The 26,041-nt window shown below is 39.0% G+C and overlaps 1 protein-coding gene across 4 annotated transcripts in view; it reads left to right on the top strand.

The window, feature by feature from the left end:
• TSC22D2 (TSC22 domain family member 2) overlaps positions 1-24,220 on the top strand; it is a 30,805-nt gene extending 6,585 nt beyond the window's left edge. Inside the window, exons 2-4 of one of the 4 annotated variants that reach the window (XM_075157579.1) lie at positions 12,669-12,777; positions 21,840-21,891; positions 22,678-24,220. In XM_075157579.1, the coding sequence (XP_075013680.1) occupies positions 12,669-12,777; positions 21,840-21,869 (139 nt within the window). In that variant the 3' untranslated portion in view covers positions 21,870-21,891; positions 22,678-24,220. Of the gene's footprint in view, positions 1-12,668; positions 12,778-12,832; positions 12,867-21,839; positions 21,892-22,677 lie in introns of those variants that run through there. The other 3 variants (XM_075157577.1, XM_075157578.1, XM_075157580.1) reach the window with 3 other exon arrangements.
• Positions 24,221-26,041: the final 1,821 nt, after the last annotated feature.

Genomic DNA, 26,041 nt, shown 5'->3' with positions numbered 1-26,041 from the left:
ACGTACCAGTAAGCAATACTTAAGAATTGCATTATTATTGAATACTGTCCCTTTCTTCACTTTGCTCATAAAGTTACTAGAGATTTGAGCTCTACTGCAGCTGCAGACTTGAATGTTTCAGCTCTCCTCCTGAAGGATTGAGTTTGAGTGTTTGTAGAAGCAGGTGAGAATGAAACATGGACAGACATGCTCCAGTCATGAGCGCCTTCAGTTTGACGGCCAGAACTACAGTGTTTGAAAAACAGTTGAGATAGGACTTCTGAGGTGAACACTACAGTTGGTGATATCAAATAATGGTTAATGCAAGCAAAATTCTAGTTAGTTTTGTTCACTTTTTGCTGTACTTTCTATAACAAAAATTACATAAGGTAACTTCAGCACCACACCAGTTTCTAGATTATGGAAAACCTATCCTGCCATGCATTCAGTTTTTGAGTGTTACAAGATACCTAAACAGAAAAATGTGGTTGCTCATTTGTCAGCGCTGTTTCCCAGTTTAAACATTCAAATGCCTTTGTTAAGGAGGAGTCAATACAGTTTTGAAGTTAACGAGCTGTATGTGTTTCAGATGAGAGAGTTATTAAAAGGAGGAAAGGGGGAAAATACTTGAAAGAAATTCACGAAGTGAAACAGTTCAATTTGTTTAAAGACCATAGTATACCAGCTCTGACATAAACGGTTCTCTGTACCTTGTACTCCTAAGTATTCTGCTCAGCTGCTGCCGGTTAATTTTTTTCTGCTCCCCTATAGAAGAGTGCAAGTGTTCCATAGTCAGCTTATTTCTGAATGCTGTCTTGTATGTTAGAAATAACAGCATCTGTTTCATGGAAGCTTTTTTAAACTTCTTGTTAAAAGCTGAATATTCAAGTACTTAAGTTTTTTGAGCAGGCAGGACTACCAAACTGCTATCAAAATACTGAAGAGCTGAAATTTCTCTCAGGCTGTGCATTTTTACAGGAAGTGCTGATAATCTTTTATGACTTCAGGTGACACTAGTAAAAAGGAATTGTTCCTTGTTACTGTGCTGGATATTTTAATATTGTCCTGTTGCATATTGAGGCTATATATTCATTTTTTCAACTTTAGAGCTGGTGATTAGCAGCTTCTGTTGCTCATGGAAAATGCAAACCTTGTTTGTGCTTTCTGTGTGTCAGCAAAGATTCCATAAGAAACTTCTGTGAGACGACTCCTGCTGAAGTACAACTGTTTTAGTTCTGGTACATAAATCTAGATTGTCAGCCACAGGTGTCTGCTTTTATTCCTATATTTGACAAAGTGTAAAGATAGAAGTATTTATAGTAACTGCTAAAGCTACTGTCTTCTGAGAAGGTTCTCCAGACATAAAAGGTCACTTGAAGTGCAGTGTAAGGTTGTATCTTCATTCCTCCTCTTGAAAATTCCTCTATCTTTAAACTTCGTGCTTTATAAATACAAATGTGTGCTAGTAATGTGAGTGCTAGTAAATTCTTTGCATTATGGGATAATCTATTTTTACTCATGCAGGGCAGGTGAGTTACTCAGCCACATGAAGGACAGCTGGATGCTTGTCTTTAATTTTTTTTGTCATGCAAAATAAAATTATTCCAAGAGCGTTTTTGTATATATCTATTCTCCCTTTGAAGCTAGGAGTAATGCATTTGTATCGTGACAGCTTGTTTGAATCTTTTAACAGTGCAGAGAGAAGGTAGAAATGTTAATTAGTACCATAGAGAGGTGTCAGCTGTCTATCACAGTGGCAACTGGCATGTTTGTCTAGTACTCATTAAAGATTACCAACTGAAACAGGGATCTATGTCAATAGCAGAAACCAGTCACAGAATCACAGACTGGTTGAGGTTGGAAGGGTGCTCTGGAGGTCGTCATCTCCAGCCCCCTGCTCAAGCAGGGCGACCCAGAGCCGGTTGCCCAGGACCGTGTCCAGATGGCTTTTGAGTACCTCCAAGGATGGAGACTCCACCACCTCCCTGGGCAGCCTGTGCCGGTGCTCGGTCACCCTCACAGTGACAAAGTGTTTCCTGATTGCCTCTGGTCCTGGCACTGGGCACCGCTGGAAAGAGCCTGGCTCTGTCCTCTTTGCACCCTCCCTGCAGGTATTTGTATACGTTGATGAGATCCCCCAGAGCCTGCTCTTCCCCAGGCTGAACGGTCCCAGCTCTCTCAGCCTTTCCTCGCAGGAGAGATGCTTTGTTGTCCCTTCACCATCCTTGTGGCCCTTTGTTGGACTCTCTCCAGTATGTCCATGTCTCTCTTGTACTGGGGAGCCCAGAACTCGGCATAGTCCTCCAGGTGTGGCCTCACCAGCACTGAGTAGAGGGGAAGGATCCCCTCCCTCGACCTGCTGGCCATACTTTGCCTAATGCAGCCCAGAATACCGTTTGCCTTATTTGCAGCAAGGGCACAGTCCTGACCCTTTTGTTTCTGGGAGAGGATGAGTGTGGTATGTATGTGAGGTGGCAATGGAGAAGCGTAGAATGGATAAGAAATGAGATACTGGTTTCAGTGAAGTATCTGAAGATTTTGTATCCGTCTAGAGCAAGTTTGTCTGGTTTATTGGCGGATGGAGTGATCAAAAATGAGGGTTAAAAAAACCCTGCTTGCTTCTCTGTTAAGTTATTTCAGATATTTTTGTAGGGTTGTAGATGACAACTCCTGGGAATGTCTCCTATGTAGAACACTCTTTGGTGGGTGCAAGGACCATAAATACCTTGACCAACCCTACAAATGCCTTTTTAAAAATACTGTTTCTTTAAGCCAAGCGGTAAGCTCTCATACTGACAGTGCTTTAGTTAGAACTTCAGCTGAGTGCAGACTGGCGTGAAATGCGAAGAGTTGTAAAGAACTTGTATTTGTCTGCCTTTCCACACCATTTACATTTATAATATACTATGTAATAAACCATGCCATACATGTTCTAGGTTCTATTTTTTAAAAGCTATGTATTTAATTTAAAATTTTTGCTAATAGATGCTTTCTTGACCAATGTCACATAAGTAAGGACAGGTGGGATTTGCCTGAGTCTGCTTGAATCTGTTTTCCTCACTTGCTTTTTTCCTCACAGATATTGAAGTATTTTGTTGTCAGAAAAACAGGAACCACTTGTATTCATAGATAACTGAAATACCTGAAACTGCTGTACTGCAACTTAGTGGAGAAGAAAAATTTCTAATTTTTGGGCTGTTTTCTTTGAAGATGAGTATCAAGCCAGCTGTTCCACTATGCAAGGCTACTTTCACCAGTAATCACAAGCAGCTTTCCCCTTCATCAATAGGTTTGAGGAAATCTAGCTGTGTGGGCAGAGTAGGCAGTAGGAGCCTAATCCTCTACAATAACATGTTCATACATATTAATAAATGCCTTTTTCTTTACCAGCCAAGTTGTGTAGAAGTCAATATTTTTAAGTTTTGACATATCTTCCAGATTTTTGTATGTATAATGCAATACTAGCAAATGTGGATCTTTTTAATTCAGAAATACAGAATTTATGTTGTTTTTTACTACCTCCTTTCATCCAGTGTATTAGGATCTGCTTTTTAAATGCATTCCAAGCTTGCTCTCTTGAATGGGATAATTTGCAAAAGAATAATATGGCATAGTGATGTTAACTGGCAAATTACAATAGATGCTGAAGGACTCTGTCCCTTGTGAAGTTCAAGATGTTTGTTGAGACCACATAAGTTATTTTCAAGAAGTTTTTTTTGTTTGTTTTTTAAGCTTGTCTCAATTCTTCCAAACATGGATAACATTGATGGCTTTTCTGTGGCTTTTCTTGAAAGCTTCTTAATAGTGGCAAGAATCCCTGACTGGGTCAAGCAAAGACTTTCTGCATTGCCATTAAGTTTATCAACTTCTAATCTATAGTTGTTTCTCTTTGAAGATGTGATCTACTGTGTTTTTTTTCTTGAAGCTATGCAGTGCATCATGTGAACTACATTGTCTTGTATCGTCCCTACAAGAACTGAAGGTTAACTTTACCCAGTGAAAGGACAAGTCATTAGTACGAGAAATCTTACACTTGTTATGTGTTTTGATTTGAGAACAGAATCACTCAGATTAGTCCTTACACAGTCTGTAAGATCATGTAATTAAAATTCAGCCTGACTGACAACCATGACAGCCTTCGTAAAACAGCCTTGCTTTATTAGCACGCAGTGTTCTAATAAGCATATCTGTGACGATGCTGTCTGCAGGGAGGAAGAGCACGAGAACGTTGGTTACCTAGCTGGAACAGAAGTACTAGTCAGGAGTGAACTAAGAGTTCAGCGAGTCTGGCTTTGGAAAGTGGAAAGATGGGATGCAGAGGATGGAAAAGGTCATCAGCAAGTCCTGAACAACCTTAAAGCTATTACAATTACAGGATTGTCTCCTATACAGGACTCCTGAGGTTTGGGGACCAGTTTCTGGGACCCGAGAGAGTTGGACCCTAGGGTTTTGAGTTGCAGCTGTTGAAATTGGAAAGAAGTAAGAAGAAATTTAGAAGATGAGCACTTGCATTGTTCTTTCCATGATTAGTATCAAATAGTCATATCAGAATTTACTATTTGAACTCTTCAGCAAAGCTCCTTCAGAAATACTGAATGATTATTACCTAACACAGTTACTGGCTGGTGTTACTCAGTTATGTCTTGAGGCAAAGTGCTACCGTTTTACTGATCCAAGGCTCTGTGAACAGGAAGCATGATGTCCTACTGGCCTCATTAATTTTCACCAGTATACGTAAACTTTAACTCTCTCTTTATAGAAACTTGGACTCATGCTTTCAAAGAATGTAATAAAATCAAGGGAAATGTCTCAATTTTCATGTTCCTATGCTCTGCTGATTTAGTGTCTACCAGAGACTTGAAAGGCAGGAACTGCAAAGTGATGTTAATCAGAGAAGGCTTTGAATTACTGGTGGCAAAACTCGGTAGACTTGAAGTGAATAACTAGGTGCAGCTCCACCTGAAACACCTAGGCTGGTTAGCTTCTATAAAGCAAATCTTTATGAAACGCCTGTACTAAAGAATGTTCTGTACTAGCTGTTCTCTGGAGTATATAGTAGAAGAAACTATCCTGATTTTACAGCTAGGAATTTTGTATTTGCAGAAGACTTGTTGATACTAAATTATTGTAACCTGTTAAGTGAGTTTGAATTTAATATTGTGTCAAAATGCGTCTTGGTTTTTTAGATCAGATTTTCATAGTCAATAGTCAAATCCTTTGGGGGGGGGGGGGAGAAAACTTGCTGGTATTTTGGTATATATATCAGATAATAATAAAGTGTAGAACTGAAGCTATGTCACCTTTTGTCTCACAAATCAGTATCACCTCAGGTCTGTCAGTTCAGTAAAGATATGAAATGGTATAGTGCATCTGCTCTAATTTGGTACAAGACTGTGAAGGTCTTTGAGTATGTTTTAAAATGCAGTGGTAAGTCAAGTATAAAAGTGTTTTCTATAATTGTTCAGTGCTGGGACAAGACAGTAAATTGTTGGCATCTCTCCCGTGTAACTGAGGAGAACGGTGATTATCCTCAGGCAAGGGCTTGTGGTGATACCAGTGACTGCTCTTTGTTCAGGGTGGGCTGCAACATTTGAGAAGCTTCCAACTGTTGCCCACTAAATACTCAGATTATTTGCTACATCCCTCTGGTCTGACCGTTACTAATGTTGATCTAACCTGCTCTGGCCATGCTGCACTCTCATCACCAGTTTTTGTAAAAGTGGTTTTATTCTTTCCCTAGGGAAAGAAAGTTCCCTAGGGACTGAAAAAGGTTACGGGTGTCTTTTTTAGAGAGCCAAGCCCCCAGAGCAGGGGAAAGCTGATGCCAGTGTGTCAACGGAGCAGGCAAGTGATCAGTGAAATGCCTCTGCTGGACTTTCTTACTCTGTGCACTTGAGGCAGTCATCTCTTGTTCACTTCTCCTTAGAGACTTCTAGTCAGTGCAGAAGATTATTTTCCAAAATCCTCTTCTGAGAGCAAAGCAAAGAAAGTATGGGCTACTGTTCTGATCTTTGCTATGGAAAGGAGGATGCGACTCTGGTAGCAAAGTCTAGTTCTTTCTCTTCTGATACTTGAAATCCAAACATCAGGAGTTTGAGACGCAGCTAGTTGAAATGGAGCTGCTGATGTCGGACTTTCCTGTCTTATTCCAGGTGATGTATGCTTCTTCAGTTCTGTCAGTAGTTATTTTCATTGTTTCTGAAAGCATTGGGAGGGAGCGAGCGTGTAGTTTGTTTGAAAGCAGCTGAAACTGAGTGCTGGTGCTACTGGCACGGTCTTGCTAATGATTGTGTAGTACATCTGGGTGTTCTTTCATCTCCTTCCTCTTGAATTCAATTACAAAACTGCTGTTAAGCATGTCCTAGTTTGGTGATTTTTAGCACTTAAATTTGTGTATCTCTTGATTTTTCCAGTGGATATCAGATCCATGCAGTATGCTTTCTCTCCACTGTTTGGATATTTTCATTTAGAAGTAGCCTGTGAACCCCTTTAAAGTCCATCATGGTGGTTGAGAGCCACTGTCCCAAAAACTGTCATGCAGGCTGCTAATTGATTCAGCCTTTCCTGTCATCTGTAGCTAGAATGCACCTAAAACTGAATGTAGCAGCATCTAATTCTTGCTGTTTTTTCAGGGTATATATTTCAAGTATAATGGATTTAAGGAACTACGTGAACAGAATATGTAATTAAACATAAAACTTAGGAGCTTTAATCTTGAGATTTTTTTTCCTTAATTCCACATTGACTGCGCCACATGTAGTCTTTGTCAATTCCCTCCTGCAAAGCTTTGTACTCCAGTTACTCTGTTTTGTAGGTGGAGTCTTACGAAATAAAGCTGATTCAAAGTTGCAGTTGCTTTAAATAGAAGGCTATATAAATAAAAAAAGTGAAATGTCTTTTAAAAGAAGAGGGACAGAGAAGGAATTCTGTTACTAGTGTAAACATAATCTCCAAATGCCATAAACTTTACTGGGAGTTTCCTGATAAGCTATGATCAAGTGATTGCAAAGCCCCTGGTTCAGATCCTAAATAAACCGTGCCGAGTGTTTTAATTTGGAGACCAACTGTAATCAGTCTTCATTGCAGATCATAACTAGTAACCTAGTTAAACACAGCCTTTTACTGGTGATCAGTAAGACATACAACTAAAAACTAACTTAGGTTTGAAATGCTTCTGGGTAATAATACATCCAATCTTTTATAAACTTTAGAAACTAAGGAGGGATTAATTTATTTTCCTTTAGTGCACATCGAATTGGGCAGTTGATGGCTCTACCTTCCTTTTTTTTTTTTTTTTGATGCCTTGATTCCTTATTGATCACCATAGTAAAAATACGTCTGTATATGCTGGTAGTTCTCTTAAGTAAGCTCAGACTGTGTGCTTACCGTCAGGTCTCTTGATTGTTAAATAATAATTCTGACGTTGCATAAAGGCTAAATACTTTTATTTGCTGACTTCATCTTTAGGCTGGTTTTGAGTCACTTCTTTCTCAAAGTATTTAGTTCACTTTTGGCACAGTAGAAATAATGTAGATGTACAAAGTAACATACTAGCATCTTCTCTCCGATAAATGTAGCTGAAGAACACATTTTATTTACAGGCATATTGTCAGGCTCCTGTAGCTTTCTGTGCAAAGGATAGGAAGCTAGAAGCTTGCTGTTGAATTCCCAGTCCTATTGATGCATCACTGTATGATTAATGACCTTACTTCTAAGAGTAGGAACGCAAGAATAATGGATGTTTTACTGATACTTTCTAATCTTAAACTTGGTGCTTCAGTATGAGCTTTGTCTGCAACTAAGAAGAATTTTGTTTGAGAATGGTCATTTCTCACTTTCCACCAAAAAAAGACATTAACTTTACAGTTGAGCGGGAAGGCAGTTTGATTTCAAAGTATAAACTAGCCTCTTTCTTTTCTATTTCATAGTTAAATTTGGTTCCTATAGGAGTTGATCCTATTCAAAGGCAGAACTTCTGCTTTAAAGTTCTTGCTAGCGATCTCCTGAATTCTCAAAGAATTGTGAAAGATGGGCCTATGGGCTGATCTGGAGACTTAAGGGCCTGAAATCTTTTGGAGCAATAACAGCTTGATCTCTTCTAGAATGACAAGTATGGGAATCCCACCACTGCTGTAAGAAGTCTTTTCTATTCCTTGCTGTTTGTGTGGAAAACAATTCTGACATGTAGTTTAAACTTTCTTTGCTGCAATTAAACCCCGTAATGTTTGTGCTGTGTTTATACCTAACAGGTATGAGAACAAGTTTTCTCCTTTCTAGATACTTTAAGCTATGCGAAGCTTGTAACTGTCTCTTTCATCGCTCTTTAAATGTTGAATTTTCCTACTTAGTGATTCTGGTTATTGGGGAAAAAAAATTGGAATATGACATGTCTTCTAGTGGTCTTACCTGGACTTTGGTAGGCTTATATCCTTCTGGAGAGTTGGTATCCGAAACTGGCCATAAAATCTGAGTTAAGGGCTCAGAAAGGCCGAATAAGACAAGACTTCAGTTAGTATGTGTACACTTGTGTAAGAGGAGTATTGCAAGTTTGACACCTTTGCAAGATTTTTATTTTTTAACTTCTGTTTAGATTCTCTTCTGTGGAATTGCAGGCAGCTACTCATTCCATGTTTTGTACTTGTGCAGCTGATTATTGCTACCAGAGCATAGTACTTCATGCTTATCCTTATTGAATTGCATCCTTTTTATTTCAGACCATTGCTCCAATTGGGCAAGATCTTCCTGAATTCTATTCCTGCTGTCCAGAGTGCTTGCAGATCATCTGCAGGTATAAAGGTAGTCTGTACTCCACTGCCCAAGTCATGGATTAAAGTATCCTATAACACACTCGGAGGAGACCCCTGGAGAGCTCTGTTTGATGCATCCTTCCACTCTTCCACTGAACTGTTGGAGAGCCATGTGCACAGAGTAGTTATCAATGGTGGACCCGCTTTGTATAAGCCATGTTCTTACTTACAAAAATGTCATGCAAGATGGCATTAAAAGCTCTACTAATTTTACAACATGATCACATCTTCTGTGTTTTTTCTGTATGAGGTCTGTTAATTTTTCTCAGATGGAATTTTTGTCTGACATAAGCTTCTGAAAAGGCCATCCATATAGGCTTGCTGCTGTCTAGGTAATAATAAACAGGTGGTTCTGCTTTGCTTTGGTTTTCCTCTGAGGTATTGAGCACAGGTTGTCTGACCTGTTATTTTCATGTTCTTCAAAGACAGGTGCTTAGGCTTTTTTAATTTTCTGGATCATTCCTGTTCTCAAAGTTAAGGAAAATAATAATCAGTGATACTGAGACAGAGAACTGTCTGAGGTGGTCTAGTCTGAATTTTTTATTTTGCCACCTTGGGAAAAAAAAAAGTGTGGTATTCTTCACGTCTTCCTCCTCTTGTTGCCTTTAATTGCTGATGTTGGTCAGTAGTTTGAAGTTTGGAACATAGCTTCAGCTGTGTCATGAACAACGATGTTACTATTTCTCCTTCAAAGGTAGTAGCTGGAAAAAAGGCATCTGCTCAGCAGCCTCTGTATGCCAAGCTGATAACCAGCACTTCCAAAGCCAGTATCATTATTTAAACTAAAAGGCATTTATCTGTATACTTGAAAATTTGCCAGCGTCCATGGGCACGGTTTCTAGTGAAGCAGAGCTCTCTAGAATAAAGTTTGTATTTGGCATATGCTTGTCCTGATTAATGCCAGTGGGAGGATACTCTTTCGCATATGAGGTGAGACTTTGGATGTGGCTTAGACTTCCCTTTTAAAGGGACTTGAAATTTCAAGTATTCAGAGAACTGAATAAATTCTCATCCTTTAAATTTAGATCAAATTTCTGGTGCGTGGAAACTGTTGTTAGAAACCGTAGCATGTTGTGAATTTGACGTTTGTGAGCTTTTAAAGGAAATAAATATTATATGTTTTGTAGGACTTCTTTATAGAGGCACGGAGGCATTTTTTACGAAGCGAGATACAGTTTGAGTGTTTAAAGTGCTAAGCTAGTTGTCATAGTCTCTGGGACTGGAATTGAGCCTCTCTGTCCTTGGGAATACCTCTTCTCCTCTCTCACCAGAGACAGAGGAAGAAAAGTGTCTGGTGTATCTCCTGTGGAAGAGGAGGTGGGCTCTTGTTCTCTGGTTAGGGACATCCCCTTTCTGGCTGGCTGTTGGCTCCACTGTGTCAATCTGCCAACAACTGGGACTGAGTCTTGACCTCGCGGACCCAGCCGTCTGCCGGGGAGGGGACCTGAGGAATCTGCTTTTCTCGTCCAGGCTGTCCCTACATTCAGTTAAGGCAGTGTTAGAAGGACTTCTGGTGTTTCAGCTGTGACACAGCAGCAGCAGGTTAGATTATACTACTGCTGTAAGCTGTTTTCTCAATTGTTTCTGCAAACTCAAAGGAGTTTTTAGTAATTCTCTAGCTTTTTACTGTTTGATGTGGTTAAAAATAGATGCCTCAACAGACTGAAACTCAATTGTTTGAGTTCAGACCTGCGCATTAGGCATCATTCATGTTACCCCTGTGGATTTCCTTTTCCTGTTTAGGTAGCCCCCTCTTCCCCCCTATTTAACACCTTGCTAAAGTATAGCTATGGAGTAGAAAATGTTCTCTTAATTGTCTGAAGTACTGCAAAAGCAATTTCAACATCAGGGGGCACAAATGAGAATTTAACGAGGAAAACTTTTTCATATGTTTCCAGATACTTGCTTAAGAATAGTACAAGAATATATAGCATATAGGGTATCAGTATAAAAATAGACTGTATGAAATACATGCCGTGTGGTTATAAACCACAACTTTTTACACCTAACAATGGCAACAGGGTTTTATATGCTGCAAGTAAATTTATCTTGGAAGTTAAATGGCTTTCTATTTACAGTCACCTTCTGAGAAGAGACTTTTTACATAATCCTCACAGACAACTGAATTAGAAAGAAGAGCTTGGGCCTCATCCTTCCCTTCAACAAAGGAATGCTCTCTTGATCTGCAGATGCCAATTGCTTTCCATATGTTAAGCCCCTGTGTCACTCAAATGTCCTTTAGCTATTGTGTTGCTCTTCCTATAATTAGTTGTATTTATTTGTCACTCAAGTGTGCAATACTTATGAAAATGTATGTAGTACCAACATAGGAGCATCATATTTATCAGCTTGATCAAGTAACTTCTGTAGCAGGTTTTAAGCTAAATTCCAGACTCACATGGAATTTTTTTTTTTTTGAAGGGTAGAGTGGTGAAGGTGGGAGACAGAGTGACAAACACTTCAAACCAGTGATTCCTGATCATTGCTGATGCACAAATATCGTTATCCTTGCGAGGTTTTTGGTATACACCTGCCATGGGAGTCAAATTACTTCAGATAGTGTTTTGTTATGGTGCTGCTTCTGTGATGTTTTGTTTTGTTCTGTGATTTCAACTATACAGTAATTGTACTTAAATGGAAATAATTAAATAACTTGAAGACAGTTGTTTTAAGAAGTATTCTTGCCATAAACTTAGAAAGAGATGGGCACCTGTGCTTCTAACGTTGGTATAAACTTCTAATTTTAAAACTGGCTTTAAAAGGAATTTGAACTAATACTAGCTTTTCTGAAGATTTTTTTCAGCTAAGCTGTTGCATTCTTCTCTAGGGCTGGTATAGCTATACCAACGTAAGGATGAACTGCAGTATTGATAAAAGGAGTTTCTAAGCTTAAGTATAAAGCTCTGGTACATCCACTAGCAGTAGAGAATTTTGACTTTGTGCTTCATCCAGTATCTTGTAAACAGTAAGTGTTCAGATGAGATTTCGGAGAACTAAGATCTTCAAATTACACTCTTGGTGTAGTTGCTATCTATGGGGCAAATGCGCGCTGAACGAGGAGGGTCAAGCTGTCTCAGGGGTTTGGCACTGGTGACAGAATTTGTGCCGTAGCGTCCGGTTTTCAGCAAGGTTACTGGAGCCTGGGCTGAAGGCTTGTGAGACCCAGGGTGGTAGCTAGAGCACTCCGGTTTACTGCTTGGCAAAGCGCCTCCAAACAGCAGTTGCCCTGCTGCGCATCAAAAAGGGGAAGCATGAGGATGACTGACAACCTCTTACAAAGTTAGCGATTTTTTTAGATACCACTTTTCAATTTTAACTTGATCTGGTTTTCAGTTGTAACTTAATCTGTCATAGTTTGAATGTGGCATATTTAGCTCTGACTTCCAAGTCCCCTTGGAGAACTTGTGTGTTTTGAATATAAAGTAGGGTGCTGAGTAGAATAGAAATACTGGGTACTGTTTGCAGAGACATTTTGTGAAATATGAAAAATATGAAAGGTATCTTTTGAATTTAGGTATGTATAGCATTAGAGTGGTATACAGCTTACCTATACAGGATCGTCAGCATGACATGAGATGTTTCATTAATGGCTTTACAATCGTCTTTTTACAGTAACAACTTGAAATAGCATGAAAATCCATAGGGCTTGAGGATTACTTTTTCTTTTTGAATCGATATGTCCTTAATGGAAACCCGAAGAAACAGTAAGGCCTTTCAGTCATTAAACTATTCTTTAGGCATCCTGTGAAGTCGGTAAACTTTTGGACATGTTTAACCTGTCTGGACAGCTAATTTACATTGTAATGCAGGTTGAATAAGAGAGTTAGTATTTTTATTACGTACCCATTTTCAATATGTCTGTTTGATTCTTGGATCTCATAGGAATCCGTCAACTGCATTCTACCAAGCGTTCCATTTCAACAAGTTACGCGAGTCAAAGACCTTCTGGGATAGGTATGAATGCTTAAGTATGGAATGCATACGTGCTGAGGTATGCATGAACAGCTTCGCTCTATGCAAGTTTCTCGTCATTTTTGTTTGCACAGAACTGCTGCTTGTGTTTAGAACTTCATATTGGACTTCTGCAGCCTGAAGGTCTGAAAACAGGTCATGGAAGTGAAGTATTCGTACTGAAACTTAAGAACAAATAAGTCTAAAATATATGACATAGCATTTTTTTCTTCCTCCTTCCATTATGCATGTATCGTACATAATGTGTAAGCAGAAAGAGTTTAATGCTACTCAGCTACTACCTGACCTGCACTAAAACATTTACAGCTTTCTTTTCCAAAAAAAAGGAAACTTTTTGGCGTTGTGGCTGTTGAGTCCTATATCAGAAAACATGTTGTGAAAATGCTATATTTAAACACAGCTTTGACAAAGTTAAAATCTTTCGGTCTCAAAACCAGGAAAGGAAGCTTTCTGGCTTGCTTTCATTCTGCTTAAGTAGAGCTGGATGGGGAACAAACGTGAACCATGACAAGATACGAGGATGAACTAAACCCACTAAGTTAGCATTGAACTCATGGCGAGAAACTGCAATGAAGTGCAACAAAGTCGTATCTCTTACGGATATGACTTGTCAGAGATGCATTACTAATTCATCAGTAGCTGCAAACTGTTTCTTTCCTGCACTTTAATGATTTTGAAGGTTTTTTTTTTGTCAGCATTAAGTTGAAGTCCTAGTGATTATGTGACTTCATGCCTTGTGATGCTCTGGCTTGTCACAATACTTCTGCTTAGCAAGCTCTGTAGAAGCTGTTGAAGTATTGATAACTATTTCATCATTGTACTGGCTGTATTTGACTTGAGAGGCTTTTCAACTTGCAAAGCTTAACTGAGTCCTTTAAAGTTTGCTTGGCAACAATTTGTGTACCGTACAACACTGATGGTTAAAAGTAATGCTAATGCACCCTGCTCTGTTTTCTGTTGAAGTGCTAGCATTAGGCTAAGTTTCAAAAGCACATCTTCCTTTTCTAGCAGAAACTTTTACAAATTTGCATTTTTGCTTTAAGCTCTGGATGATGCCACTTTCCTGTATTTATGGGACAGAGTTGGTATTTAGGTTCCAAGGACTTCATTATTTAACTGAAATAAGCTTCAGGGCCTTGAATACAAATTTGGTAGTTAGACCAAAAGCTCACTTTAAGGTCTAGCCTTCATCTGTTTCTCTATTTTCATGTCTCCTAGCTTAAAATAATTCTTAAGATGAGGAAGCTGATTCAAAAAAATGCTAAAATCAAATAATTAACGATTAAGATTGAGGCTTCACAAATCTGAGGTTTATATACAATGTCTGAAGCAAGTACTGGAAGCATGGGATATAGAAAACCATTAAATTCAGGTAGAAGAATGTAAATGGCTTCCTTTAAAAATAGTCTTGCATCTTTGCTGTTGAACACTTTGTGGTAAAAACATGTATTTGTAAAAACATAGAAGCAAATTCATTAGGATTGATGCAAGTTTTAGACTTCTAATTTGTTCAAATTCCAAAGTCTTTGACAGGGTTTAGCAGGTTTTGCATTTATAACCCAGTTGTTAGATTTTCTTAAGATCACGTTACGTAGTTTTGCTTTATTAGATGACGGAAACTGAAAAGCTTTCAACAGTAAACTTCCAATGAAAACCTAATGGAGGGAACTTCAAGGGCATAGCCAGTAAAGCCATTTCTGGGGAGCACTTCAGAGGGTAGGGGTATGGCAGAGCTCGGTTGTGCGGCTCTGCTAGCGACGTGCATCCTGGCAGCAGCAGGACGGGAGATTGGCGGTGCCCTGGTAGCTCTGCGTTGCGGAGGCAGGACAGCGTCTGATGCAGGTGAGGATCTGTTGTCGGACTTGAGTAGTTTGATAGTAAGCACAGTGGTTTAGGGCTTTTTTGTGATCTCCGGTTTGTGAAAGAGAAACCTCTGCTGTGAAAACGATAAGCTTGTCCAATTTCCTCAGAATCCCTTTGTTTCCCCATCCCAAAATGTGGGGGTTATCGCACTGCAAAACATAAGGATCTTAAGCCTGCTGGCAGTAGACTCTTTAATTACATTTTGCAACTCCTTCAGAAGTAGTTTGTGAACCTCAGAGTTAGGAGACTTTAGTGTAAACATACTAGAAAATCTTCCTGTGTAATTTCAGTATTTTTTTTCTAACAAATAGGGATTATTCTCCTATGAGCAGCCATCTCTTGGGACCATTTGAAGTCAGCAAAGCTAACCACATGCTATTGCAAGAGACAGTAAAAGATTGCTAAATTGCTCCAGAAAATAGAGACTTGTTTATTTTTCACTAACACACCATGGCAGGGAAGAGTGCTGGTAACATTCAAACCATTAAATATTAGTGAAATACCAGTTTTACTGACACATTTGCGGGAAGCCTGCAAATGTTTTTCTGCATAGTGTTCACATAGGTGTTGCTAAGGGCACAAGTCTCATGGGTCTTTCTTTTCAACTGGCACGGTTACTGAGAGGATTAAGAAGGGGACTAATGGCTTCTTGGCATATTCATGTGAGTCTGAGTGACTGCTCTTCTGTTGCCTTCGTATGGGAATAGTGCCATAGGCGCTTTAGGTGGGTTTGCCTAAAACATAGCCGTTGTTGGTAAACTTGAATTTAAAGCAGTAGGATTTATGTTTCCATTGCATTTTTGTGTGAAGAATTAAACCTTCAATATAAATTAACTCATAAAATGTGGATTTTCTCCCCATATCTGCACCCAGATAAATGTATTCTAAGTGTTGCTGGTAAACATCTTTCTTCTTATGTAAATGTGATGAATTAGACAGCATCTCTTCATGGGATGGATTTTGCCAAACTTCATTTCCCTATTCCATGCCTTTTTGTTAAATGAGATGCTCCTCCTGGAGACAGGACAAAGTCAAGAGTTACACATCTTCCGCTTTTTGCTTGTAGCCTTATCTGGAGGGTCTTTTAGGGGTGAAACTTTTCCGATTTGAAATTAAAAGTCTAAAATTCTATGTGAAATTTAAAAAAGGTCTTAGGATGAGGCTGACATTTTATGTAACACACTGATCCAGTCAGTGTTGTGGTTAACGTGTTTCTTCTTGATGCTTGCTTCTTGTGGGAGTGGTGCGCAATGTGACTGTCTTCATGCATAGGGAAGAGTGTTTGGTTCATTAATGTAACTCAAACACTTACCAAAACTATGAAGGAGACACATTTTTCTTTAATATTAAAAAAAAAAACCCAAACCAAAAAACACCACAAAACCAAAACCCAACCAACAAATCCAAACTAATTCAACTCAAACATCTTGGTTTTCCCCAGAAGTATTGTCTTTTATAGACCTCATGCATTGCTTCTGAGATCAATTATGATGATGTGTTGAATAATTGGTCTTCAGAGTTTTATGTAAAACTGAAGAAAACATAACTGTCCCATGGAAGCAAGTACTTTTCTGTTTGATGGAGGAGCTGACTAACGTGGAGCTTAATAAGACTTGCAGGGAAAGCCAGGTACCTGCCGGTAATCCTGAGGCTGCGAATTCACTGCCTCAAACTTTCTCAACATTCTCATGCTTTGACAAAGAAAAATGATGAAAGTCTGGCATACTTGCATAGATACTTTTTCAGGGCTGGATAATTGATCGTATTGGGAATCTATCATTATAAAAATCTCATAATTATCTCATAATTGGATGGAGGCTAATTAAACATTCTGTAACTGTTTCAAGAATAGACAAGGTTTCTCTGGATGGACTAAATAGCTCAACTAGTGGTAAGACATGAAGAGTGGCTGGTTAAGTGACTACAGTAGCTCATAAATGAGTAAACCAATGAGGGGAAAGAATAAATTAACACACTGTTTTAGTTTGTAGTTCACTTGCGAGCAAAACAAATGTGGGAAGACTTCAAGGTACCTTACTGTTCCTTCCAGAAAGGTTGCTTGATAATTTGATTTAAAGCAGTAACAGCGAAAGAGCTAGAAGAGCGAGGGAGGATCACTTGGTTCAGGGATGTCTGTCTGAGACTGCGGTGTATAACATCTTTTCCACTTCAACCTAAAGCAAAGTAGATCTAGTGCTTTAAAGGAAGAGTCCAATAGAGGTTATTGGACAAGACTCTTGCTAGCATCGGTGTACCCTTTTGGAGTCTGTTCTGCGGGCAGGCTTTTCCGCTCTTGCAGGATTAGCAATGTTGAGTGATAGGTTTTATGTATCTAAAAGCATGAGGTGAATAGTACAGTAACTCTTGATGCTAAAATTTAAAAGAAGTATCAAGAGCAAGGAAACGCAAGAAAACTCATGCATTCTGGCAGTCTTTTGGGGGGTGACTTGCTGCTAAGAAATTCCTTGGGAAAGTAGTATGCAGATAATCAGTAATACAGAATATATTTTTTGTTACTGACTAAAAAACCTGAGGCTTCAAAATTAGTTTACGTCATCCAGTCAGGAGGATTTGCAGTCTCATTTAAATGTGAAACGCTATTACCTAGGCTAATACTTGACAGTGCCAGAGTAGGGCTGTTTATAACTCTCATTCCTAAGCATCCAATGTTGGCGTAAAATACACACATTACTGAGGACTGTGAAATCTCTAAAAATGAAGCACTGCATTCTTTCTTCAAGCATAGAGTGAATTAAGCTGCAAATGCCTTTATTTTGAAGTTTGATTCTTAGTTTTTCTACCTAGATTTCGAATTTTGAAGTTGACGACATGTCTCTTAGAAGGATGATAATTATATCTAAAGACATTAATGGTGAAAACACCACGCTGAGTACAGTGGCGCTTGTTGAATTCACCGCCGAAATATATCTTGATGCCTACGAATATGAGGTGATGTTGAAGGTTAAATTTTCCGCCAGCTGTTAACAAGTTAACATTAAGACATTAACCTTTTTTGCTGCCTTCTGATCCACTCATCCTCAATTTTTCCATTAGTCACTTATTTTATTTGGTTTCCCATTTTGTGAACAGTGTTGTTCAAGTTCTGGAATAGTCTATAGTAAGTAAGCTTTCTTGAACTGCAAAATTATGCTTTACAAAGAACACTTGTTTGATCACTGAAAATACAGATATTATATGATGAAGTTGTACACTGGTATGTGTTGTGCTAACAGGGCTACCAAACAATATTATAGCTTGTTGATGATACTGAAACATCTTTCCAATAATATCTTACCATACTCTTGGGATATCATGTCTCCGTAGAAAAAGCAATGAAGTCAGAGTTATACCGACACTTTTAAGGATGCAATGCATTATGGAAAGTGTGATTGCTGTATATTGTGTAACATGCTTTAGAAATCAGACTTGCACTCAGCCTTAACCAATTCTCTTCCCATTTTCTTAATCTGTATGTACATGATTGTCCAGGACATTTTTCTCACTTTGCTTGCAAGACATTTGAAACAAAAAAATTACAGTGCTATTCTTGAGTTGTAGGCATATAGGAGAAATATACCTAAAATACAACATAAAGAATTCCGAGGTGCAAGCTGTAAGTATTTGATAAAACACTTTGTTCCAAATGCTGCATACCTGATTGTGAGCAGTGTTATTAGCAGTCAAAATCTAGTTTTCCCCTTGGTCTTTCAAAGTAAAATGTGAAAAAATTACATTTAAGCCACCAGGATTTTTTAAACAATCAAAATGAGGATTTCTCAGACTAAAATGGCAAACTGTACTTGGTAATCTCTGTCATTTTTGCTGACTGTAAATCTTGCCTTGTACTTGATGGGCTTCAGAATGATCTTGGTATACCAATATAACCTCTTTTTGGTCAGAGCCTTCATTTACGTAACCTTTACTTGGAGGTCCAAGTCAAACTGAATTGTTCTCTTAAATTACAGTGTGTATGTATGGTAGCTAGTTGGCTGCAAAAAGCTCAGTGTGGAGCGGGTGGTGGAAAGTTTGCAGTTACAAAAAAAAAATACTGTATGCCTAATGCACCCCTTTCAGCTGCCCTACTTTACTTGATGTGGATTTTTGTTTATGTATTACGGCTTTGACAATAATTGTCAGATTTCTGTAGTTCCTGGAGTAATGAACTTTGTCTAAAAGCATGGCATAGTAATCGGTCTTTTTTTATAAGAGCTGAATAGTGTCTTTCCACTTCTAACTCAAGAATTTGCAAGTTGAGGCATTTGGTGTACAGTGGATGGTGCACTCACAGAATGTATCAAACTCTTTCCAGTTATGACATCCAAGAAGACATTTAACAGATTTTCCGCCCCCCGGTCTTTTCATGAGGACTGGATTGTGTCTATGAATTTCATTCTGCAGCCATGGGATAAAATATTTTAATGCAAACTGGGATTTGATACCAACAGCTAAGGATTTGAGAAAAATACAAAATCTTAAGATTTGGCAGCATATTTGGACTGTACCATAAGAATAGCCGGCACTGGAGTACTCTGCTTCTGAATGTCTCGCAGGAGCTATTTATTGTAGGGAGCACTATAAAACGTATAAAGGACAGAATCGTATGGGAATTGTGCTAGCATAAAATCTAATTCTCAAATGCTTTTAGAAAGTGAAATGAAATATTGTCATCAGGATAAAACCGCATCTGACTAACTGAAGGCTGCTCTGTCAGCGTGGAACTTCCCCTGGGGTGGGCGGGTGGTGGTCTGCATGGTCCTGGGCTCTGCCTGCTGGAGACGAGCAGGATGGACACCAGGATTTGTGCAGGGAGCAGGTATGGAATACTGACTCGGTACTTCGATAATAGCGCAAGCTGCTCTGGGGATAAGGGCAACAAGAATATTGAAACGAATAAAAGTAGTGTATAAACTACTTACAGCTTTCAGCACTGTCTCTTAGTATTGCTTTAAGTGTAAATTATGGGTGGGAGAGCGATAGTTTCTCTGGCTGCATTCAAATCACACTTACGGGGAGGGACAGTTGTGATGTTGTGAACACTGCACTCATTTAGAAGGCAGACAAGAATTTGGAGCACAAGGTACAGCATGGGAAAGGTGCTTCTGCAGCATGCCATGCAGGTACGAGTGTTTCAGGTGATTAAGGGGAAGACTGCCTGTCTTCCACTTGAGAGGCTTTTTCATGGAACTGATCAAATGCCTTAACCTTTGAGTGGTGTAGTGGATTTTATTTTTTAAATAATCACACTGCAAAATAGTTGAAACAGGAATAGAAGAACAAAGTCCAAATCTCAAATTTAACTAGAAAATTATTGACAAAAGGTGTATAGGTATGCTGTGAAGGTGCAGAAGCAGATCCCATTGCAAAGTGTGCTGTTTGCTTTAATTTTGCTCCTCTTGTCTTTATCTCTTCAGTGCTGCCTCACCTGACTTCTAGAGTGACGTTCATGAAAGGCTGTATCAGGGACATGGAGCAGTCTTGGGGAATTCAGTGGCTTTTGAACACAGACTTTTTTGACAGTTTCAGATAGATCTGAATTCAGGATGGAAAGGAATACTTAACCTTGTCATGAATTATAAATACTTTTTATTCTGAGGAAGTTTACCACAAATATGGCTTGAAAGAGGCTTAGAAGACAGTAAGACGCTGGAACAATTTTCTTGTGAAATGGGTGTTTAGCACTTTTGTTTTAGATTATAAGCTTTGTTCAATTTAGAAATAGAGGCTGTTACTCCCTCAGTCTGAAAAGCTGATTCCCTCTACTTGTAAATGCTTCGTGCTAGGTACTGACAATTCTTGTGAGACTTGTTAAAATGGATTTCTCTAAATAGTGTCATATTCTTTCAATAGTTGAGCTTTTTTCGCATATGTAACTAATGCTGCTGAGCATATTGCCAATACTCATTTTAAAAAGCCTTAAGTAGTTTTTTCTTAACATTTGGTTTCAGTGAGTATTTTCAGAGAGGCGAGTGTCCAACCATGACTGCAAACCTTGCATTTTTCCCGTATGTTAACTTTTTAAAAACGTAGCTGCACACTACTGATAGCAACTTCCATCGCTGGGGAGCACTATCAGTAGTTATCACCGGCAGGCTTGCTAAATAGTCCAAGAACTGCCATCTTATGTCAGACACGGAGCTGTGGAGTAACATCGGACCACTGAAACCTAGTATGGGAGGGCGGACGTGGAGAGTACGGGACCGACAGAGCGTGTGTGTGGATGGAGCGTTCTGTGGCGGCAGTGGGGGTGTTCCTCTGCTGTAGTCGGCGGCGCGGGGTGCCCTGTCTGACCTCCTGGGCAGAGCTACAGCTCCTCGCCAAACAGATCCGAGTCTGTGAGAGAACAGGGACACCCCCAGCCCCCCGAATTCCAACTCCGGAGAGCTACGAGTGAGTGACTGGCTCGTGTTCCTGTGTTGTGACTTGAAAACAGACCAAAAATATTAAGGCCTGGATTGCTGTAACCTGGGTTTAAAGATGTAGTTCAACATCTTGTTTCGCACAGTAAATACATGTTCTTATAGTGATGTCTGAGATATTTTGTTGGACTGTTCTGCACTAGTACGTCTTTGGAACAAGACTGACCCTAACTGTAACCAGCCAGCTGCAGTGGATTTCTTAGATGTTAAATGGGATCCAGTGAGAATTCATTGAAACTGAGTAAGTGCGCTCATGGAGTTCAGGGCTTTGGTAGTGTCTTACTCTTCTATTGACTACCGCCAGTTGGTTGCAAAGTTGTAAATACAGTGCTGATCCAGGAACTTTGTAACTGGAAAGTAGTCTTCAAGTAAAGCCAGAGAAAAAATATTATAACAGGTTTCTTTTCTTCAATGCTTCATAAAAGCCAATTAGCAGAAATAAAACCAGAGGTAAGGACGTCATGAATATCCCATGAATCCTTGTTTTCCCCAGTGAAAAAAGCTGAAAAATGAGACGAGGAATCAAAGCAGTTAATATACTGTTTATTCTAATGTGTTTTTCTGGTTATGGGTGTCATAAGAGTAGTCTGAGGAATTATAAACTGAAGGAGCAGTGTCTCTTAAGAGCTCTAACTGTACTGGGCAATACAGTGGAGGTGGAGACTGTGTACTGAGTTCTTGAATCTGAAGCTTTAGCTTTGCAGTGAAAGCATGTTCTAGGAGTCCTGCGAGTGCCAATGGGTGCATAGTTTTAACTGAATGATACAGTAATCCTCACAAAGTTTTCTCCTTATATTTACAGTGCATCTGGTGCAAGTGTTGTTGCCATTGACAACAAAATAGAACAGGCAATGGTAAGTAAAAAGTAAGTTATTTCTAATAGGATTAGTGGTTCGTCATTGAGCATGAGTTTCCAGCTGTATTGCGTTTCTGTGAGTCTGCAACATCCCTTCAGTTGGGTCAGACCATCCTTTGAAAAAAGGGTTTTCTGTATCAACTGTGGGATGACCACAAACCATGATTGCCTTTACTGTTGGCCCAGAAATGTTCTTAAATGAATTTTCCTACGAGTTTCTGTGAACAAGCTGATTGAACTTAAACGGGTGCTGAAAATAAATAGCCCATTTAAGTCTCTTACTTCAGCGAAGTTCATCGCTAGTTTTTCTTAATTGTCACTTATGCTACGCCATTCTTGACATTTTGTTCAGCTTCAGTTACATCTGTTTGATTTTTTTGCTTCTGCTGATTTAAAGACTTTCTTATTTCTTGGTTCTCGTACACCTCGGTGCTTGGGATGGTGTAACGCAGACTCCTACCTCCAGGTCAAAGCTTCAGAGCTGATGCTTTCATTCTGAGTAGCTGGAACATAATTCTAGTCCTTGTCTTAACCAAGGTGACTAGAACTTAATGCTGAATGCTGGAAACAAAGCTTTTGATGTTAGGGCCACTTTACAGTGAATAAAAGGGCTAGGTTATTTGCTCTTGAAGGCTAATTTATTCATATATTTTTAGTGACGAGTGCTTTAGTTTTCCAGGCTTACCACTTACTTCGGTGAAAGCAGTAAACTAGTAAATCCTGGGGTTGGAGTGGAATGAAACTGTTCTTTCACTTGGCGTAACTGTTAACTTGTTCTTCACAGGATCTAGTGAAAAGCCATTTGATGTATGCAGTAAGAGAAGAAGTGGAAGTCCTGAAGGAACAAATAAAAGAATTAGTTGAAAGAAACTCTTTACTTGAACGAGAAAACGCACTGTTAAAATCTCTTTCAAACAATGATCAGTTATCCCAACTTTCAACCCAACAGGCCAATCCTAGTAGCACTTCACAAGCGCAAACAGTGATAGCACAGCCTCCGCAGCCAACGCAACCTCCACAGCAGCCGAATGTCTCCTCAGCGTAAAGCTTTCTTGCCTCCTTTGAAAACAAAAACCTGAGAGCAGTCTGTCCTTGTGTGCCACTGATGTCCTTTCCACTTTATATGAAAGCGAGTAGCCATGCTTCTGTTGTGTGTTTGGCCTTTTCAGTATTAGACAATCATTCTGCAAGAGCTGTCCCTCACTGGTATATCACGAAGTGCAGTTGGTGTCCGTTATGTCATCAGTGCACAAGGGAAGTCGTAGAAGAAGTTATTAATGCAGAGAATGCATTTGCTTGGTGTGCAGGAGTGAGGTCTTTCAGAGCTTTGGTGGCTCTCCAAGGTTTCCATTTCCCGTGGATTACTTTGAGCCTTGCTATCTGGTAAGAAGTAACAATTCATCTTACGAGCCACTGTTCTTTCAATATAAGTAACATTTGCCTACATTAGTTTCATTTATTTGTTTTATTTATTACAGGGCTGCTATTTTCATAATGTACATGAACAATGTCACAGAACTTTTTTAATTTTTTTTTTTAATAAATGTATGTATCAGTAAAATGATAGATGGGATTGCGTTTAATAGATAAAATGTTTAGGCAATAATTGAACAAAAGAATCCTGGCATATTTCTAACACTAATGGCAATTTACCTTTGGTATTTATTTACGGTAGTAAAGATCCAGCTTGAATGTAAATTTTGTATAGAGTGTAAGTATGAAGACCATAGTGCATCTGTACAGGTAGTCACCAGTTATTGTGATATAATAAATAATTGATGGGCTATTTTGATGAAGAAAACTTTGCTCATTTCTGTTTCTACTTTCTAATAGAGAGAAATTGCCATGATTCCTCTGCTTTTTGACATTTCATATAATTTTTTTTTGGGTGGGAATAAAAAGCTGTGAAATTGTTCAACCTACTTTGTAACCAAAGAAGCAAAGCTGTGTAATTGAGGTTTTTTTTTATTTTATAATGCACATTCTTTATGTATTTTTATTTAGTGTTTTCTCATTCACAACTTTCTTTGCTGTCTAGCATGATCTGCATGACCTATAATCTTTGAACCACTTTCGTACCTCATGTTTTTATCCAGCACTCTTATTGTAATATGTAATAGTCTGTGAACAATGTCTAATAAAAAAGAAAGAACAGCTGGTGTTGGTGGAGCTGAGCTAGTGTGCTATGCACTAGTTGTTTAAAAAAAAAATAAATGAAGTGAGCCATCTTTTGTTCATTTAAAATGGTGTTTTGAATTTCGTATGCAGAAAACGTTTTGTTACATTGCAGATTTTAATGTATTTAATAAATGCAACATGCAGATTAAGTGCAGTGTATACTGAGTATTTAAATTAAAAATGTACATTTCATAAATACAGTTTCAAGAGAGACCATCATTTGTGTAAACTAACGCAGTGTGTCAAATTGATGTATAAATATATATATTTTAACACATTTTCTGAAATTAAACTGCAGTTTTGTTGAATTTTTTTTGCTGTAGATGTTGTTACAGTGTAACTAAATTCAGTAGCACTTTTTTTCTTAACAAAATGGAGAAAGGTGAGCCAGTGAGCCAGTAATAGAATAATGCCAAAATTATAACTGCTTCTCTTGCAACAGACTTTTTTCTTTTATTCTAGGACAAGCATAATTCTGATGCTGTCGGTGACCCTATTGGTTTTGGTTTTGCACTGGTATATATAAACTAACGATTGGCTGTGTGCTGGGGTTTTGAAACAGTTTGGTATCTTGGGGTGTTAAAAACAAGAATTTACTTTTGAGAAACACCTACAAGAGCAAACGGCACAGCATGCCTTCCCAGCAGGCGTCGTGGGCACAGCTCTGAGTCGTCATTCCAGCACGCTGCAGCCCAGTTCACTCTTGAGCCTGAACCTGTTTTGTCAGGTTGCCTGCAAACATTTATTTCAGTATCTTATCCTTGTGCATGTCTAACTCTGGTCAGGTTTATGTGTTAGGTGAAACAAAACAAAAGAAGCAACACTGGAAACTGCAAGTTTTGGTGTCGTCAGTTCTCAAGGAAGCATCCTTGTCCCGTGTTCCAGAAACTTAGAGCATCACTCCTGGTAAGCATCAGTTCACAGCACAGTTAAAAAAGCCACGTGTTTGTGTGTGTATATATATGCGTGTATATATAAAAGAGTACTCACTGAAATAATACACTAAAATGATTTTCAGTTGTAGATTGGTGCTCTTGGCCTGCTATAAGCATGCATGTATACTGCTGTAAATCCTTTAGTGAAACAAGAGCTTTGCATGCAAATTAGGAAACAAAATATTTTGGTAGCTAAGTGTATTTTCCCTCCAGTGTGATCAATGGCTCACTCCAGCTATACAGTAAGGATGTAGCTGGTAAAGTAAGTAAAAAGGGACAAATTGGGGGACTTCTGGGAACGGAAGTTGATTAAAACTTTTATGGAGGGAACATGGTAACTGCCAATTCATTCTTAAGGAGTGAAATAGAAAGGAGACATTTGAAATGTGACTGAAGTTGTTAATGTCCTGCTGATGGTATAAGTAGAGAATCAAGCGGATGAGAAGACAGTCTGAAGCACTTCTGCGTTCCCATGGAGCTGGTGTCTGCACCTCCTCTCCCTCATGTAACGTTTGTGACCTTGTTATTGTGTGGTGGTGTCTTCGTGCGAGCTCTGCCGCACAGTGACGGTTAGATCCGCTTACACACAGGTGTTCTGGAGGGTTTTTTTCTCCGAACGAAAAAAGCGTTTAGTAATCCTGCTGAAAATAGGGGATGAAACAAAGATTAAACTGGTCCTGTTAAAATCCTTTGTTTGCTTCGCTCCACTCCTATCAGGTTTGGTTTTGGTTTTTGGTTTTAGTTTTCTCCTAGTGGTAAGTCGTATTCAGCTCTAAATGCCAACTCAGCTTGCTGTGCGAGAACACTATAAAATGGCAGAAAAGGGTCTTTGAATTGCTGCTGTCTTTTCCTGAGAGGCAGTCTGGGGCTGCTGCCTGGGGAGAGAAAGGAATAGCAGTTCCTCAATGTGAAAAGATCATCCTGATGTTATTAAATGTTTGATTTCAGAGGGGGGGAAGAAAGGCTTGTTGACAAATGGTCGTGTTACTGTCAGGCTGTATTGGCTGCTGCGCTGCTTTGTTCACATGGTGTCAG

Source organism: Calonectris borealis, chromosome 9 (genome assembly GCF_964195595.1).
Source record: "Calonectris borealis chromosome 9, bCalBor7.hap1.2, whole genome shotgun sequence".
Lineage (NCBI taxonomy): Eukaryota > Metazoa > Chordata > Aves > Procellariiformes > Procellariidae > Calonectris > Calonectris borealis.
The sequence above is the reverse complement of the archived record's forward strand: the minus strand, read 5'-3'. Positions and strand labels throughout refer to the sequence as shown.